Raw genomic sequence first — 19,435 nt, 5'->3', positions numbered from 1 at the left:
TCATTTAAAGTCTTTATTTCCTTGTTGATCTTTTGCTTAGATGATCTGTCCATATCAGTGAGGGGAGTGTAAAAGTCTACTACTATCATTGTATTGTTGTTGATGTGTTTCTTTGTTTTTGTTATTAATTGGCTTATATAATTTTCTGCTCCCATGTTAGGGTCATAGATATTTACAATTGTTAGATCTTCTTGTTGGATAGACCCGTTAAGTATGATATAGTGTCCTTCCTCATCTCTTATTATAGTCTTTGGTTTAAAATCTAATTTCTGATACAAGGATTGTCACCCCAGCTTTATTTTGGTGTCCATTAGCATGGTAAATGGTTTTCCACCCCTCACTTTCAATCTGGAAGTGTCTTTGGATCTAAAATGAGTCTCTTGCAGACAGCACATCGATGGGTCTTGTTTTTTCAGACAAAGACCCCATCAAAAAGGAGAATTACAGACCAATATCCCTGATGCACATGGATGCAAAAATTCTCACCAAATTACTAGCCAATAGGATCCAACAGCACATTAATAGGATTATTCACCACGACCAGGTGGGATTTATCCCTGGGCTGCAAGTTTGGTTCAACATCCACAAATCAATCAATGTGAGACAATACATTAATAAAAGAAAGAACAAGAACCATATGATCCTCTCAATAGATGTAGAAAAAGCATTTGACAAAGTACAGCATCCTTTCCTTTTGTTTTTTAAAGATTTTTATTTATTTGACAGAGAGAGACACAGCGAGAGAGGGAACACAAGCAGGGGGAGTAGGAGAGGGAGAAGCAGGCTTCCCACCAAGCAGGGACACCAATGTGGGGCTCGATCCCAGGACCCTGGGATCATGACCTGAGCCAAAGGCAGATGCTTAATGACTGAGCCACCCAGGCATCCCAGTACAGCATCCTTTCTTGATCAAAACTCTTCAGAGTATAAGGATAGAGGACACATACCTCAATATCATAAAAACTATCTATGAAAAACCCACAGCGAATATCATTCTCAATGGGGAAAAACTGGGAGCTTTCCCCCTAAGGTCAGGAACACGGCAAGGATGTCCACTATCACCACTGCTATTCAACATAGTACTAGAAGTCCTAGCCACATCAATCAGACAACAAAAAGAAATAAAAGGTATCCGAATCAGCAAAGAAGTCAAACTCTCACTCTTTGCAGATGATAAGATACTTTATGTGGAAAACCCAAAAGACACCACCCCAAACTGCTAGAACTCGTACAGGAATTCAGTAAAGTGGCAGGATATAAAATCAATGCACAGAAATCAGTGGCATTCCTATACAGCAAAAACAAGACAGAAGAAAGAAATTAAGGTGTCGATCCTATTTACAATTTCACCCAAAACCATAAGAGAGCTAGGAATACATCTAACCAAAGAGGCAAAGAGTCTGTACTCAGAAAACTATAAAATACTCATGAAAGAAATTGAAGAAGACACAAAGAAATGGAAAAACGTTCTATGCTCATGGATTGGAAGAAAAATATTGTGACGATGTCAATGCTACCTAGAGCAATCTACACATTCAATGCAATCCCTATGAAAATACCATCCACTTTTTTCAAAGAAATGGAACAAATAATCCTAGAATTTGTATGGAACCAGAAAAGACCCTGAATAGCCAGAGGAATGTTGAAAAAGAAAAGCAAAGCTGGCGGCATCGCAATTCTGGACTTCAAGCTCTATTACAAAGCTATCATCATCAAGACCATATGGTACTGGCACAAAAACAGACACACAGATCAATGGAACAGAATAAAAAGCCCAGAAATGGACCCTCAACTCTATGGTCAACTAATCTTCGACAAAGCAGGAAAGAATGTCCAATGGAAAAAAGACAGTCTCTTCAACAAATGGGGTTGGGAAAATTGGACAGCCACATGCAGAAGAATGAAGCTGGACCACTTCCTTACACCTCACACAAAAATAGACTCACAATGGTTGAAAGACCTAAATGTGAGAGAGGAGTCCATCAAAATCCTAAAGGGGAACACAGGCAGCAACCTCTTCGACCTCAGCCACAGCAACTTCTTCCTAGAAACATCACCAAAGGCAAGGTAAACAAGGGGAAAAATGGACTACTGGGACCTCATCAAGATAAAAAGCTTTTGCACAACAAAAGAAACAGTCAACAACACCAAAAGACAACCGACAGAATGGGAGAAGATATTTGCAAATGACATATCAGATAAATGGCTTGTATCCAAAATCTATAAAGACCTTATCAAACTCAACACCCAAAGAACAAATGATCCAATCAAGAAATGGGCAGAAGACATGAAAGAAGACATCCAAATGGCCAACTGACACATGAAAAAGTGCTCAAGATCACTTGGCATCGGGGAAATCCAAATCAAAACCTCAATGAGATACCACCTCACACCAGTCAGAATGGCTAAAATTAACAAGTCGGGAAAACACAGATGTTGGCAGGGATGCGGAGAAAAGGGAACCCTCCTACACTTTTGGTGGGAATGCAAGGTGGGGCAGCCACTTTGGAAAACAGTATGGAGGTTCCTCAAAAAGTTGAAAATAGAGCTACCATATGACCCAGCAATTGCACTACTGGGTATTTACCCCAAAGATACAAATGTAGGGATCCGAAGGTGTACGTGCACTCCAATGTTTATAGCAGCAATGTCCACAATAGCCAAACTATGGAAAGAGCCAAGATGTCCATCAACAGATGAATGGATAAAGAAGAAGTGGTATATATATACAATGGAATATTATGCAGCCATCAAAAACAATGACATCTTGCCATTTGCAATGACGTGGATGGATCTGGAGGGTATTATGCTGAGTGAAATAAGTCAATCAAAGAAAGACATGTATCATATGATCTCACTGATATGAGGAATTCTTAATCTCAGGAAACAAACTGAGGGTTGCTGCAGTGGTGGGGGTGGGAGGGATGGGGTGGCTGGGTGATAGACATTGGGGAGGGTATGTGCTATGCTGAGCACTGTGAATTGTGTAAGAGTGTTGAATCACAGACCTGTATCTCTGAAACAAATAATACATTATATGTTAAATAAAAGAGAAGAAGATAGTAGGAAGGGAAAAATAAAGGGGGAGAAATAATAGGGGGAGATGAACCATGGAGACTATGGACTCTGAGAAACAAACTGAGGGTTCTAGAGGGGAGGGGACTCGGGAGATGGGTTAGCCTGGTGATGGGTATTAAAGAGGGCACGTATTGAATGGAGCACTGGGTCTTATTCACAAATAATGAATCATGGAACACTACATCAAAAACTAATGATGTAATATATGGTGATTAACATAATAAAAAATAAAGAAGAATTGAATACCTATTCTTCTCATGCTATTTCAAAAAATAGGAAAGGAAGGAAAAATTCCAAATTCATTCTTTGAGGCCAGCATTACCCTAATACCAAAACCAGATAAAGACACCCTAGCATCATCCTTAATGAGGAGAAACAGAAGGCTTTTCCTCTATGGTCAGGTAGAAGTAAAGAAGGTCCATTCTCACCACTGTTATTTAACATAGTACTGGAATGTCTAGTCACAGCAATCAGAAAACAACAACAACAACAAAAAAAATAAAAGACATCCAAATTGACAAAGAAGAAGTAAAATTTCCACTATTTTCAGAGGCCATGATATTATATATAGAAAACCCAAAATGCTCCACTAAAAATCAGCTAGAAGTGATAATAATTTAGTAAGTTCTCAGGATAAAAAAATCAACTTACAGAAATCTGCTACATTTCTATACACCAATAATGAAGCGGCAGAAAGATAAATTAAGTAATCAATTCCATTTATAATAGCACCAAAAATAAGAAGATACCTAGATATATACCTTACCAATGTAAGGTGGTGAAAAACGTGTACTCTGAAAAGTATAGAACATTTATGAAAAAAATTGAAGATGACACAAAGAAATGGAAAGATATTCCATGCTCATGGATTGGAAGAACAAGTATTGTTAAAATGTCTATATTACCCAAAGCAATCTACACATTTAATATAATCTCTATCAAAATACCACCAGCACTTTTCACAGAGCTAGGACAAATAATCCTAAAATTTGTATGGAACCACAAAAGACTCCAAATAAGCCAAAGCAATCTTGAAGAAGAAAAGCATAGCTGGAGGCATTACAATTCTGGACATCAAGTTATATTACAAGTTATATTACTACTACAAAGCTGTAGTAATCAAAATGGCATGGTACTGCCACAAAAATAGACATAGAGATCAATAGATCAGAAGAGAAAACCATGAAATGAACCCACAAATATATAGTCAATTAATCTTTGACAAAGCAAGAAAGAATATCCACTGGGAAAAGTCTTTTTAACAAATGGTGTTGGGAAAACTGGACAGCCACATGCAAAAGAAAGAAATGTGAATACTTTCTTATACCATACCTAAAAGTAAATTCAAAATATATTAAAGGTCTAAATGTGAAACCTGAAACCACAAAAGTCCTAGAAGAGAACACAGGCAGTAACTTCTTTGACATTGGCCTTACCAACTTATTTCTAGATATGTCTCCTGAGGCAAGGGAGAAAATAAAGTATTGGGACTTCATCATAATAAAAAGCTTCGGCACATCAAAGGAAACAATCACTAAAAGACAACATATGGAATGGGAAAGGATATTTGCAAATAACGTATCTGATAATGTGTTAGTATCCAAAATACGTAAAGAACTTATAAAGCTCAACACTGAAAAAACTAATAATACAATGAAAAAATGGGCAGAAGACATGAATAGACATTTTTTCAAAGAAGACATTTTGAAGGCTAACAGATACATGAAAAGATGCTCATCATCATTTATCAACAGGGAAATGCAAATAGAAACTACCATGAGCTATCACCCCACACTGGTCAGAATGGCTAAAATCAACAATACAAGAAACAACAGTTGTTGGCAAAGATGTCGAGAAAGGGGAACCCTCTTGTACTGTTGGTGGGAATGTAAACTCATGCAGCCACTCTGGATAACGGTATGGAAGTTCCTCAAAAGATTAAAAATAGAATTTCCCTAGGATCCAGCAATTGCACTACTAGGTATTTACCCAAAGAATACAAAATTACTAATTCAAAGGGATACATGCACCCTGTTATGTATAGCAGCATTATCTACAATAGCCAAGTTATGGAAACAGCCCAGTATCCATGATGGAAGAATGGATACAGAAGATGTGATTATATATATAATGGAATATTAATCATAAAAAGAATGAAATCTTTCCATTTGCAACAACATGGGTGGAGGTAGACAGTATTATGCTAAGTGAAGTCAGTCAGAGAATGACAAATACCATGTGATTTCACTCATATGTGGAATTTAAGAAAGAAAAAAAGGGGAAAAAAGAGAGAGGCAAAGCAAGAAACAGATTCTTTTTTTTTTTTTTTTTTTTTAAGATTTTATTTATTTATTTGAGAGAGAGAATGAGAGACAGAGAGCATGAGAGGGAGGAGGGTCAGAGGGAGAAGCAGACTCCCTGCCGAGCAGGGAGCCCGATGCGGGACTCGATCCCGGGACTCCAGGATCATGACCTGAGCCGAAGGCAGTCGCTTAACCAACTGAGCCACCCAGGCGCCCAAGAAACAGATTCTTAACTATACAGAACAAATTGATTGTTGCCAGAAGGGAGTTTGGTGGTGGGATGGGTTCAATGGGTGATGGGGATTAAGGAGTACAGTAATTGTGATGAATACCAGGTGATGTATGGAAGTGCTGAAGCACTTTATTGTACACCTGAAACTAATATTACACTGTATGTTAATTAACTGGAATTTAAATAAAAACTAAAAAAGAGAAGTTATACAACTCAACACCAAAACACAAACAAGCAAACAATCTGATTAAAAATGGGCAGAGATACTGATTAGGTATTTTCCCAAAGACACATACAGTGGTCAATGTAAACATGAAAAGATACTCAACATCACTAATCATCAGAGAAATGCAGATCAAAACTATAACCTTACACTTGTCAGAATGGCCAGTATCAAAAGACAAGAAATAAGTTGGGTGATGATATGGAGAAAAAGGAACCCCTGTGCACTGTTGGTAAGAATGTAAATTTGTGCACCAATTTGGAAAACAGTATAGATGTTCCTCAAAAAATTAAAAATATAAATATTATATCCAATAATTCCACTACTCAGTATTTACCCCCAAAAATGAAAACATTAAGTCAAAAGATATATTCACCACTACATTTATTAATAGCAGAATTATTTTTTTATAAATTTTATTATGTTAGTCACCATACAGTACATCATTAGTTTTTATTTTATTTTATTTTTTTATTTTTTTATTTTTTAAAGATTTTATTCATTTATTTGACAGAGAGAGAGACAGCGAGAGAGGGAACACAAGCAGGGGGAGTAGGAGAGGGAGGAGCAGGCTTCCCGCGGAGCAGGGAGCCCGATGCGGGGCTCGATCCCAGGACCCTGGAATCACGACCTGAGCCGAAGGCAGACGCTTAACGACTGAGCCATCCAGGCGCCCCTTACATCATTAGTTTTTAATGTTGTGTTATTTACAGTAGCCAAGATATGGAAGCAATCTGAGTCCATTGATAGATGATTGGATACAGAAGATGTAGTGTGTATATATATATATATATATTCAGTCATCTTATTCAGTCATAAAAAAGGATGAGATCTTACCATTTGCAAAGCAGGGAGGGACCTAAAATGTATTATGCTAAGTGAAAAAATCAGACAAAGATAAATACCATATGATTTTACTCATTTGTGGAATCTTAAAAAAAATGAAATAAACAAATGAAAAACAGAATCATTCTTGTTAGAGAACAAGTCGATGGTTGCCAGTGGGGGGATGGGCAAAATGGGTGAGGGTGCTGGGAGATATAGCCTTCCAGTTATGGAATGAATACATCACAGGACTAAAAGGTACAGCATAAGGAATGTAGTCAATGATATTGTAATAGTGTTGTAGGGTGACAGATGGTAGCTATACTTGTGGTGAGCATAACATAATGTATATACTCATGAAATCACTGTCTTACACACCTGAAACTAATGTAACATTGATTGTCAACTCACTTGAATAGAAAAAAAATTTCAAAAATAAGTCTTGGAAGAACTGTAAGTGCATATTTCTAAGTGAAACAAAGCCAGTCTGAAAAAAAATAGTGTATGATTCCATCTATATGGCAGTGAGGGAAAGACATACCTATAGAGACAGTAAAATCCAAGGGTAATAATGAAAGGATGAATCTGTAGAGTGCAAGGGATTTTTAGGGCAGTGAACTGATCTGTATGGTACCTAAAAGATTGATACATGATATTTTGCATTTGTGAAAAGCCATACAATGTGCAACACAAAAAATGAACACTAATACAAACTATGTACTGTAGTTAGTAAGCATGTATCAATATTGATTCATTAGTCATAGCAAACATACCACACTAATACAAGATGCTAATAAGCAGAGAAACTGCTGGTGGAGAGGAGATATATGGAAATTCTGAGTAATTTCTGCTCATTTTTTTCAGTAAACCTAAAACTTTTCTAAAAATGAAGTCTATTGATTTAAAAAGGAAGGACTTTTACCATACCCAAATAAATAGGGTTAAAGAGGTAGATTCCAGATAGAGGCATGAATAAGAGTAAGCTAAGGTGAATTCAAATTGTAGAATGCTGCAATTAGAGAACTAGAGTAGAGCATACATAGAGGAATATCCTGAGATAACAAAGCTAGAAAAGTAACTTCACATGGAACCAAAGAGCTTATATTTTATTTTGGAGACATTAAGTAGCCACTAAAGTCCTAAAATTGGAGTGGAAAAGCAAATGAAATGGCATAGGAGAACCAACCAGAAGACAGGATATCAAACAAGTATGATAGGATTGGTACCTGACTAGAAATGGCAAGATGTTACAGAGGTCAATATGACTTGGTAATCAAATGAGTATGGGATTTTAGGAGAGTTAGAGTATTACTGAAGTTTGTAGCCTTAATAGCTAGGAAGAGGTTGTGCCATTCACTTACATAAAAGTTATAAGAGTTGCTGGAATACCAAGATGCTTTAGAAATAATGCTTACAGTAGCTAGCATGATGACCTTGGGGTTAACAGGAAAGAGAGACCCATTTTGGTGATTTTAAAAAATAATTTAATTACCATACTATTGAAAGTCTATACATTTCAGGCATGTTACTAATGAGCCAGATTGTTAGAGTGTGGTGTAGTTTTGATGGCCCTTAATTTAATGTTTTCAACTTTGGTAAAAGGTTGACTTACATAATTCAATATCTGCATATGCTTTGCATGTGCAGCTCATGTGGGGTCACTGTTAAACTAGCCAGTGATGTAAATATTAGCTTAGAGTCTAGGGTATTATAGTCAATTGACAGTTATTGCAGGTCATGATCTGAAAGTGTAATTTTAAGTCCTTCAGGGTCTTTTGAAATGTTTGATGAATTGTATTTTAAAAACTGTCAATAGGCTGTTAAATTCTGTTTGTAATCTGTGTTTAGTTTGCACGTCAATTGGACTTTAAGTAGGCATATGACTTGATATGGCCAGTTGGTGTCTGAATGATGCTGAAAATCTTTGGAGAATGAGGACAGATTATTACACTGTTAAGGGAAATGTAAATTGAACGAAGGCGTATTTAAGCATTTGTGTGGCGAAGGGAGGCACTGATGGCTACTTTTCATCTGCAGTTTGACCAATTTTTCTACTAAAACTCTGAGTACGCAAAGAAGAATTGAGATCTATAATTATCTTGGGTAAATGAGAGCCTTATATAGAAACCTATTTACGTCATTGATGGTTACTATTATGTTGAGCATAAAGTGAAGGTTTAGGGAAAAGATAAACAGTGATTAATTTAATATGTGTTATGTAATATCATTATAGCAAAGTCATATGATGAGTATAGTATAAAAATGCATATACATCAAAGTAATTTTGGAAGGCTAACTGAAAAACTTGTAGTTTAAAAGGGGATGCAGAGGCCATTTTTTAATTCAGTGTTTACACTGTATTGAGGCTTCTCTAATAAATTAATAATCACAGAAGGAAATTTCACAACTGAAAAGTTGGGTTTGACAGATTGCTCCTTAAAAGGATTTAGAGGTAGTGAGCCATAAGTGAATTGATAGAGGGAAAGTTTAAAATATTTTATTAATATTCTATGGGGATTTGCAGTCATAGGAAGTAGACTATGTTCTCCTTCTTGGTTTCCATGCAGAATTTAAGTTTCTAACCTTTATTAAACCCTTGTGTAATTCAATTAACAGTACATTTTATGGTTGTTTTTATCACGAATATTGGTGACTGTTGTGTTATTTATATAGGAGCTCCTTCAATTGAGATTAACACTTTAGTGTTGCATGAGACCTGTTAAGTGTGTTTTATTATATTGCACAATTTTGATGCTTTTGTTGTTGTTGTTGCTGTTGTTGTTGTTAATGGCTTTAATTCAACCATCATTGTTGAGCCCAGGTGACAGACCTTAAGTCAACTAATAGCATTTTTTTTCTAGCCTGCTTTTTGCACTAAAAGTATGTGTTTTGAAAGTTTGTATTACTGTTACTGTATACAGGGGGACTCTGAATATACTTCCTATTGATTCATTGTTGTCCACTAGCTGTTGTGATTTTCGAAGCAAGAAAAAATGAGGGGACGGCAAAGAGGATAAAAGGATATTATTAATAGTGGATAATTGTATGTGGGATCAACATAAACACTATCCATTGTAGATTTCTATAATATGTAATAATTTAGGAAAATTATAGGCAAGGATGTTTCAGAACATCTGTTAAATATTACTGGTTTCTGGGCTTCTGTTCAAATGAAGGCAAGATTACTGTTGAGGCAATAGTTTAAAATATATTGTAAAGTACTATGGTTTACTTATCATAGTGATGTTAATATCTGTAATATTAGGCTAACCCTCCCTAGCCTCTGCTCAAAGATGTTTCCTCACAAATCCCAACCTCATAAGGGGTAAGTAGACAACAATTTTAATTTGTTACATTTTTCATGATGACATATCTGCGGCTACCACAAGTGTAATGTAAATAATACTTGAAAGATATTAAGAAATTTAAAATGTATGAAAACTATTTCACCTTGCATAAGAAAACAAACAGAATTCTAGATACTACTCAATGATGTTGATATTTGTTATTAAACTGAAAATAGTTTGAATATTTTGATAGGGGAGTTACTCCTTATTGATAAAGGATTCAAATTAGAGCCACAGAATTCATCTTAGAGATTATAACTAAAAGGGTAGAACATATTCCAAGGGGCACTTGGGTGGCTTAGTTGGTTAAGCATCAGACTCTTGGTTTTGGTTCATGTAGTGATCTCGAGGACATGAGATTGAGACCTGCATTGGGCTCCGCACTCAGTGCAGAGTCTGCTTCAGATTCTCTCTCCCTCTGCTTCTGCCCTCACTCGCACGCTCTCTCTCTAAACTAAATAAATAAAATATTTTTTTTAAAAAAAGAACATATTCCAAGTCTTATTTTCTTTTTCTTTTTTTTCCAAGTCTTATTTTCTTTAATAATTCTGAAGCTTAGGGAATCTACATCCTGTCTTAACAGGACCACTGTTAAGTTAGATGCTACTAACACATCAGTTATGTTATAATGATTAAAAAGAAAGTTACTTATTAAACAAAATGATGTTTTGCTTAAAGATTTTTATTTATTTTTATGGGTAAAACAAATTGCGTCTTATAAATATTTTGAGAGTGAGAGCAAGAACAAGGAATAGATAAAAGTTTATGGATATAGGAATATTTTGAAAAAGTATAAAGCAATATTAAATCCTAGGTACCATTAATTGCCCAAAAAGATACTAGGATATAATAAAACTTGATTTAAAAAAAAAAAAAAGCCAACAAGAATGAATTCAGATAATTTTTTTTTTTTTTTTTTGCTATTTTGTAGCATCAATTTTGATGTGGTTTTCCTTTTCCAGATGTAGCAATTTAACATACACTGTCTCTTTTAGGACTGGATCTGCCATTTATGATGATGCCTCATCCCCTACTTCCAGTCAGCTTACCTCCTGCATCAGTTGCCATGGCAATGAATCAGATGAACCATCTTAATACTATTGCCAACATGGCTGCTGCAGCCCAGATTCACAGTCCACTCTCCAGAGCTGGGGCCTCTGTTATAAAGGTAAGAACCGTGATTTGGAAGAGGACACAGGTTTTAATTACATGTACATTTTGAGAAAATATTAGCAATACCACTGAATCTTCAGTATAAACACACAGCTCATTGACTCAGTTGCTTAGCATATAGTATTGATTTTATTTCTGACTAGGCCTGCTAAAGTGTTTTGTTGTTGTTGTTGTTTGTTTGTTTTTATTGCATGACCACAGATCTCACCTTTAATTCTACCTTCATGTCTTGTAATCATGAACACAGTGTGTGGGAGGCATAGCAAGACTAATGGCACAGAATAGTGTTCAGAAATCATTACCATTGCTATGGTGAAATAAAGTAAACACTGTGTTCTTTTTGGTGTTTGGGAGGCAGTTCTGGGGTAGTATGTACCATGCAGGACTTGTAGTCAGAAAGACCTAAGTTTTGATACTGATCCTGCCACTTTAGCTCAATAACCTTGGATATGACATTTAACCTGCATGAACTTGTTTCCTCAACTGTAAACTAAATGTTATAGTAATAATCTATCCCACTTACTTCACTGGCTGTCCAGAGATAATGTGAGTAAAACATAGGTTAAAAACTGTGAAACATTAAGCAAATATTTATGATAATTTATAGCATTATCATTATCATCATTAGAATACTATTTTTTTCAAAATTTCATGACCATTGGGTAATGAAACACAAATAATATTTTATAATCTGTCCTGATGTCTTCTTTTAGTTTGGCATAGTGCCTCTCTGCCCTCTCTCCAAGTATCATGTAAACTTGTTTTTATAATATTTTTTTTCTTTTGGCAAGGAGGTGATATAAGGGCACATAGGATCAAAAGTAATATTTAATAAGAGCAACCCATTAACTTGTCCCTTTGTTCTTTTATTTTTTTCAACAAATATTATACTCTTGATGTTTACATGTTGTATTGGGCAATATGGGATATAGGTAAAGAAGACATAATCCCTGACTTCCAGTATTCACAAACTAAATGTGATATAAACAAGTACCCATTTAGCTTGCAATAACAAGACAGACTGTGATGAATGGCATAGAATATCATCACGTGTTATAGGAATTTAGAGGAGGGACTTATTATACCTAGCTTGGCAAAAAGAGGGGGAAAAAATCACAAAAAGCATTACAGTTGTTGGATTTGACCTGGACCTTGGCAATATTGATATGATTGTAATAGATGTACATGGGGGAATGTAAAAGAAAGAGGAAATGTGAAATTCTGGATTTTTTTTTTTTCATTTTAAATTAGCTTCCAGTTTTGGGGATTTTTAAAATAATGAGGAAAATCTGTGACCTAAACTTTGTAGGAAAGAACAAGACAAATTGATATTTTTTTATTAAGCTCCATATATATTTATATGGCCAGGTAGAAGTATGCTTCCCGCAAAGATTGTAGCCCTCAATAGATCAGTCTATCGTAGCTAATCAAAACTTTGTTGTTTGAATATTTGATCAGAGGTTAAACTAGGAAACAAAGTTATCTTTGAGAAAAAAAATCATCCATGAACATATTTAAAAGATGGAATAAGTTTCCCATGATTTTGAAATTGGGTGACCTACTAAGTAAATGTGACCTCACACAAAATTAGAAAACTATTAAGAAAGAAACCATATTTTAAAGTACTTGCTTTGAAATGATGAAAAACCACTTTCAGTAGAGGCATGTTTATGGCTTTTCAAAAATACATTTATTTAGCTTTCTTAATGATGATTATTCAAACTGAATCAGCTACATTTTGGTTGAATGCTTGGGACATTTGGTAGCTTCGCCATTATTTGGAATGAAGAGGCATTTGGGGAGGAGTTCATGACAAGCATTTGGTTATTGGTGGTGATGATGATGGAAATGGAAAGGATAATTATATTCTCCTTAAATAATCCAAATATTGTTAACATAGTAAGGCAATAAAACTATATTTTCTACTGCTGATTTATTTCATATGCAACTTTAGAAAAAGTCAGAACCTTTACAGACATAAAATTGGATATTGCTTTTTAAAAGCTGATATTAGATAACATGCTTATTTAAGTCTTAACAAATATGAAAATTAGATCTACTTTCATATAATTGTTTTGACAAAGTCAGTTGAAAACAATATATTTATTTTGAATGCTCTTTGATAAAATTTTTCTAAAGATCTATAGAAGTAGATTTCCATCAGAGGATGGTAGGGAAATGAAGAAAAAAAGTTTTATTTTGTTTTGTTTTTAAAGAGTTGATTTCCATGAATAGTGAGAGGCTTTTGAAATTGTTTCCACGTTGTTTGTTTTTTTGCAAAGATATTATTATATAATTGTAACTATTAGTTTTAAAAATAATTCACAGGAAATAGCATAATAAAAACTTTCTAATTAATTGCCAAATGGGTGTTAATATATTGAAATTTTTAGCACTCCTTTCAAGAATAGTTATCAATATGATACTAAGCTATAAGGACAAATTTCACACTTCAGTTGATGTATATTTTAATAAAAATTTGTTTTCAATATGCTTCTTGGTGAAGAAAACTTTCAAGTTCAATCTATTAGAATCCTACTGGTAGTGGGCAAACCTAGGTAATTGAGACTTTTTCATATACTACTGTTTGGAGGCTATGGGGACTATTTAAACAAAATGTTTTCTCTATTTACATTTACAGATTTTTAAGTTTTTATTTGACTTCCAGTTAGTTAATAGACAATATAATATTAGTTTCAAATCTACAACATTGAGATTCAACACTTCCATAAAACACCCAGTGCTTATCACAGCAAGTGCACTCCTTAATCCCTATCACCTATTTAATTCATCCCTCCACCACTCTCCCATCTGGTAACCATCAGTTTGTTTTCCATAGTTAAGAGTCTGTTTCTTGGTTTGCCTTGCTCTCTTTTTCCAATATGCTTATTTGTATTGTTTCTTAAATTCCATATATGAGTGAAATCATATGTTTTTTGTCTTTCTCCAAATGACATTTCACTTAGCATAATACTCTCTGCTCCATCCATGTCATTGCAAATGACAAGATATCATCTTTTTTATGGCAGAATAATATAGCACTCTATATATATGTACCACTTATTTATCCATTCATCAGCTGATGGACACTTGGGCTCTTTCCATAATTTGGCTATTGTAGATAATGCTTCTATAAACACCGGGGTACAGGTATCCCTTTGAATTAGTATTTTTGTATTCCTTGGGTAAATACTTGGTAGTGCAATTGCTGGATTGTAGGGTGGTTCTATTTTTAACTTTTTGAGGCATCTCCATACTGTTTTCTAGAGTGACTGCACCAGTTTGCATCCTACCAACAGCACAAGAGTGTTCTCCTTCCTCCACATACTCACCAACACCTGTTGTTTCTTGTGTTGTTGATTTTAGCTTTGCTGACAGGTGTGAGGAGATATCTCATTGTAATTTTGATTTGCATTTCCCTGGTGATTGATGTTGAGCATTTTTTCATGTTTCTGTTAGCAATTTGTATGTGTTCTTTGGAAAAATGGCTATTCATGTCTTCTGTCTATATTTAATTGGATTATTCCCTTTTGTGGTGTTGAGTTTTATAAGCTCTTTATATATTTTGGATACTAATCCTTTATCAGATATGTCATTTGCATATATCTTCTCCAATTCCTTAGGTTTCCTTTTAGTTCTGTTCATTGTTTCCTTCACTGTGTAGAAGTTTTTTTTATTTTGATGTAGTCCCAATAGTTTATTTTTGCTTTTGTTTCCCTTGCCTCAGGAGCAAACCTAGAAAACCAATGTCAAAGAGGTTACTGCCTGTGTTTGCCTCTAAGATTTAAAGGTATTATGTCTCACATTTAGGTCTTTAATCCATTCAGAGTTTATTTTTATGTTTGGTGTAAGAAAGTGGTCCATTTTCATTTTTTCCCAAGTTGTTGTCCAGTTTTCCCAACACCCTTTGTTGAAGAGACTGCCTTTTTCCCATTATGTATTTTTCCCACTTTGTCAAAGATTAATTGACCATATTATTGTAGGTTCATTTTTGTGATTTGTCTTCTGTTCCTTTGATCTATGTATTTGTTTTTGTGCCAGTACCATACTGCTTTGATCACTACAGCTTTGTAGTATCACTTGAAGTCTGGAATTGTGATGCCTCCACCTTTGCTTTTCTTTTTCAAGATTGCTTTGGCTATTCAGGGTCTTTTGGGATTCCATACAAATTTTAGTATTGTTTGTTCTAGCTCTGTGAAATCGCTGTTGGTATGTTGATAGGGATTGCATTAAATGTGTATCTTGTTTTGGATAGTATAGACGTTTTAACAATATTTATTCTTCTAATCCATGAGCATGGAATGTCCTTCCACTTCTTTGTGTCATCTTCATCAATGTTTTATTGTTTTCAGAGTACAAGTCTTACACATTTTGGGTAGGTTTATTTGTAGATACCTTATGGATTTTGGTGCAATTATAATTGGGATTGATTCCTTAATTTCTCTTTCTGCTGCTTCTTTTTTGTTGTATAGAAATGCAAGAGATTTCTGTACATTGATTTTGTATCCTGTGACTGTACTGAATTTGTTTATCACTTCTAGCAGGATTTTTCTTTTCTCTTCTTTTCTTTTTTTTGTGGAGCCTTTTCAGTTTTCTACATATAGTATCATGTCATCTGCAAATAGTGTAAGTTTTACCTCTCCCTTGCCAAGTTAGATACCTTTTATTTCTTTATGTTTTCCAATTGCTGTGGCTAGGACTTCCAGTACTGTGTTAAATAACAGTGGTGATAGTGACATCTCAGTCTTTCTACTGACCACAGAGGAGAATCTATCAGTTTCACCCCATTGAGGATGATAATATCTGTGGGTTTTCATATATGGCCTTTATTATGTTAAGGTATGTTCCTTTTTTTTTTTCTTTTAAATATTTATTTCTTTAAGAGAGAGGGAGAGAGAGAACATGAGAATGGGGGAAGAATCAGAGGGAGAGAATCCTCAAGCAGACTCCCCGTTGAGTGCAGAGCCCGACTCAGGGCTTGATCTCAGGACCAGTGAGATCATGACCTGAGCCAAAAGCAAGAGTCAGACACAGTCAACTAAGCCACCCAGGTGCCTCAAGGTTTATTCCTTTTAAACCTGCAGTTTTTTAGGGTTTTTTTTTTTTTTTTTTTATCATGAATAGATGTTGTGCTTTGTCAGATGTTTTTTTTTGCATCTATTGAAATGATAATATGGTTCTTATCCTTTCTACTATTGATGTGATACATTACATTGATTGATTTGTGAATATTGAACAACCCTTGCAACCCAGGAATAAATTCCACTTGATCATGATGAAAGATTTTTTTTAATATATTGTTGGATTCAGTGATCTATCCTGGAGAATGTCCTATGTGCACTTGAAAAGAATATGTACTTTGTGTTTTAGGAGTGGATGTTCTGAATATATCTGTTCAGTCCATCTGTTCCAATGTCATTCAAAGCCATTGTTTCCTTGTTAATTTTCTGTTTAGAAGATCTGTGCATTGATGTAAGTGGGGTGTTAAAGTCCCCTACTATTATTGTATTATTATCAATGAATTCCTTTTTGTTTGTTATTGTTTTATATTATCGCATCCTTTCAAGTTGAGGGCATAAATATTTACAATTGTTAGATCTTTAGTTATTGTCTGGGTAACTTTATCTCTCCTTCTATTCTGAATGATAATTTTCTTAAATACAACATTCTTGGCTGCAGATTTTTCCCATTTAGCACTTTGAATATATTATGCCACTCCCTTCTGGCTTGCCAAGCTTCTGTTGAGAAATCTCCGGCTAGCCTTCTGGGTCTTCCTTTGCATGTAGAGGACTTCTTTTGCCCTGCTGGTTTTTTTTTTTTTTTTTTTTAAGATTTTATTTATTTATTTGACAGAGAGAGACACAGCGAGAGCAGGAACACAAGCAGGGGGAGTGGGAGAGAGAGAAGCAGGCCTCCCGCAGAGCAGGGAGCCCGATGTGGGACTCGATCCCAGGACCCTGGGATCATGACCTGAGCCGAAGGCAGACGCTTAACGACTGAGCCACCCAGGCGTCCTGCCCTGCTGGTTTTAAGATTATTTATTACTAAGATTATTTATCACTGTTTATCAATTTGTAAATTTAACTAAAATATGTGTTGGTGTGGGTCTGCTTTTGTTGATTTTGATGGGAGCTCTCTGTGCCTTCTGGATCTGGGTATCTCTTTTCTTCCCCAGATTGAGGAAGTGTTCAGTTATTATTTCTTTAAAAAATTTTATGTCCACTTTACTCTCTCTTCTTCTTGTGGGACTCCTATAATACAAATGTTATTACGTTTGATGGAGTCACTGAGTTCTCTAAGTCTATTCTCATGTTTCATAATTCTTTCTCTCTCTTGTTCAGCATCATTGTGTTCCATTATTTTCTCTTCTAGACCACTAATTCATTCTGCTTCTTCCAGCTTCCTGTTCTTTGTATCAAGCTTGTTTCTAATCTTTATTGCATTCTTCATCTTTGATTGATTCATTTTTAACTCTTTTATCTCTGTGGTAAGGGTATCAGTGATGCCTTCTATTCTTTTCTCAAGACCAGTGAATATCCTTATGATTGTTACTTTAAATTCTCAATCAGGGTTACCTGGGTGGCTCAGTTGGCTAAGCATCTGCCTTTGGCTCAGGTCATGACCCCTGGGATCAAGTCCCATATTGGGGTCCCTGCCCAATGGGGAGCCTGCTTCTCCCTCTTCCCTTGCTCCTCCCCCTGCTCATTCTCTCTCTCTCTGTCAAATAAATAAATAAATAAAATCTTTGAAAAAAATAAATTCTCAATCAGACTTGTCACTCTTATTTTTTTGCTTATATCTCTCACCATGGCCTTATCTTGTTCTTTCATTTTGGATAAGTTCCCCCATCTTCACATTTTGTCTAAGTTTCTGTGTTATTCTCTGTGTTAGAAAAGGCAGTTATGTCTCCTGCTCCTGAAAGTAATGGCCTTATGAAGAAGAGGTCATGTAGTGCCCAGCCTAGTGCTTCAGGGAGTGTCTCCTGTGTGTGCTATGTGTGCTCTGCTATTGTGTTTTGGTTGCTCTTTCCTTCAGGCCAGTTGTCTGTATAGTCTTTACTGGCCTGCTGTGGACAATGTTTGGTCCCTAGCCTGAATGTGTCAAGTTTTAACAAGGTGAGCCCTGGTCTGCTTGTTAAATGAGACCTGACACCACTTCCACCAGAACTGAGGCCCCGCAGAACTCTCAGGTCAGGAGACTTGGTGTGGGTGGGTGTTCACACTCATCTTTTTTGGGAGGGGCACTCTGTGCTGAAACTGAGGCAAGCTTGAGTGAGAAGGGAAAACCTTGCCACAGCAGGGGAGTAGGGCTTGGTGTAAGCAAATTAGGAACCAGGGCTGGTTCTGGGCTACTTCCTGCTGGTAGCTTTGTGTTTATGCTGAGGTGCAGGAGAGGGAGATGGCATCAGCCAGCTCCATTGTTCCAGAAGAGGCTTGTCTGTGAATGCTGACTCTCTGGACATGCTCCAATAAGAGCAAATCATCTCCCACTGTGCTCCCAAGCATTCTTCAGATCACTGTTTCCATGACATCTACCCCTTGGATTCTTTGCCTGCCTTCTCTCCAGGAGAAGGGCAGTGCCCTCAGGACTCTACCCCAGCCAAGCCCACTGACCTTTAAAACTCCAGGCTTTAAGCCCTGCTGGTTGCAAGAACTCACTGAATTCAGCCCACCTCATTTTCCAAACCAATGGCTATGGGGAAATGTTCTTGTTGTGTGTTCCCCTGTTGGTCTTCTTTCATGGTCCTTTCTTGTGATCACAGGTCCCTCCCCTCTGTAACACTCAGGATCCATTTCTCCCCTAAACCACATCTCTGCACCTTACTTTCTTTGATGTGCCCACTTCTCTACCTTTAGTTGTGGAATTTGTTCTTTTAGTTTTCATGTCAATTTCTGAGGTATTTAGTATGATTTGATAATTATCTAGTTGTGTTCATGGAATGAAAGGAGCCTAGGGTTCACTTACTCCACCACCATCTTCCATCTTCCTCCCTCTCCCATTTACAGATTTGTTTTTAATCCCAGCAGTTTGGCACAAAAAATTGAAATTTTAATTAGTATTGCTCATTGTTTTGCAAAATATTTGAATTGAGGTCACCATATCTTTTATATGATATTGACCATTTAGAGTCAATTGACCTTCCAAAGTATGATCAGGAAATTTAACATTGAACATTTTGAAAGAAATGTCATAATTATGAAACTTGATTTCTTTCTGGCAAATCCACTGTGAATTAGGGAAAGCCATAATAACC

General features: G+C 35.8%; 1 protein-coding gene across 1 annotated transcript in view; it reads left to right on the top strand.

Moving 5' to 3' along the window:
* The window catches only part of LOC116623158 (dachshund homolog 2), a 259,182-nt gene that overhangs the window by 107,337 nt on the left and 132,410 nt on the right, over nucleotides 1–19,435 (top strand). The window contains exon 3 of the mRNA XM_032390087.1: nucleotides 11,004–11,176. Within this exon, the coding sequence (XP_032245978.1) occupies nucleotides 11,004–11,176 (173 nt within the window). The remainder of the gene's footprint in view (nucleotides 1–11,003; nucleotides 11,177–19,435) is intronic.

Source organism: Phoca vitulina, unplaced genomic scaffold, assembly GCF_004348235.1.
Source record: "Phoca vitulina isolate PV1807 unplaced genomic scaffold, GSC_HSeal_1.0 scaffold57, whole genome shotgun sequence".
Taxonomy (NCBI): domain Eukaryota; kingdom Metazoa; phylum Chordata; class Mammalia; order Carnivora; family Phocidae; genus Phoca; species Phoca vitulina.
This window is presented reverse-complemented; position numbering and strand designations above follow the sequence as displayed.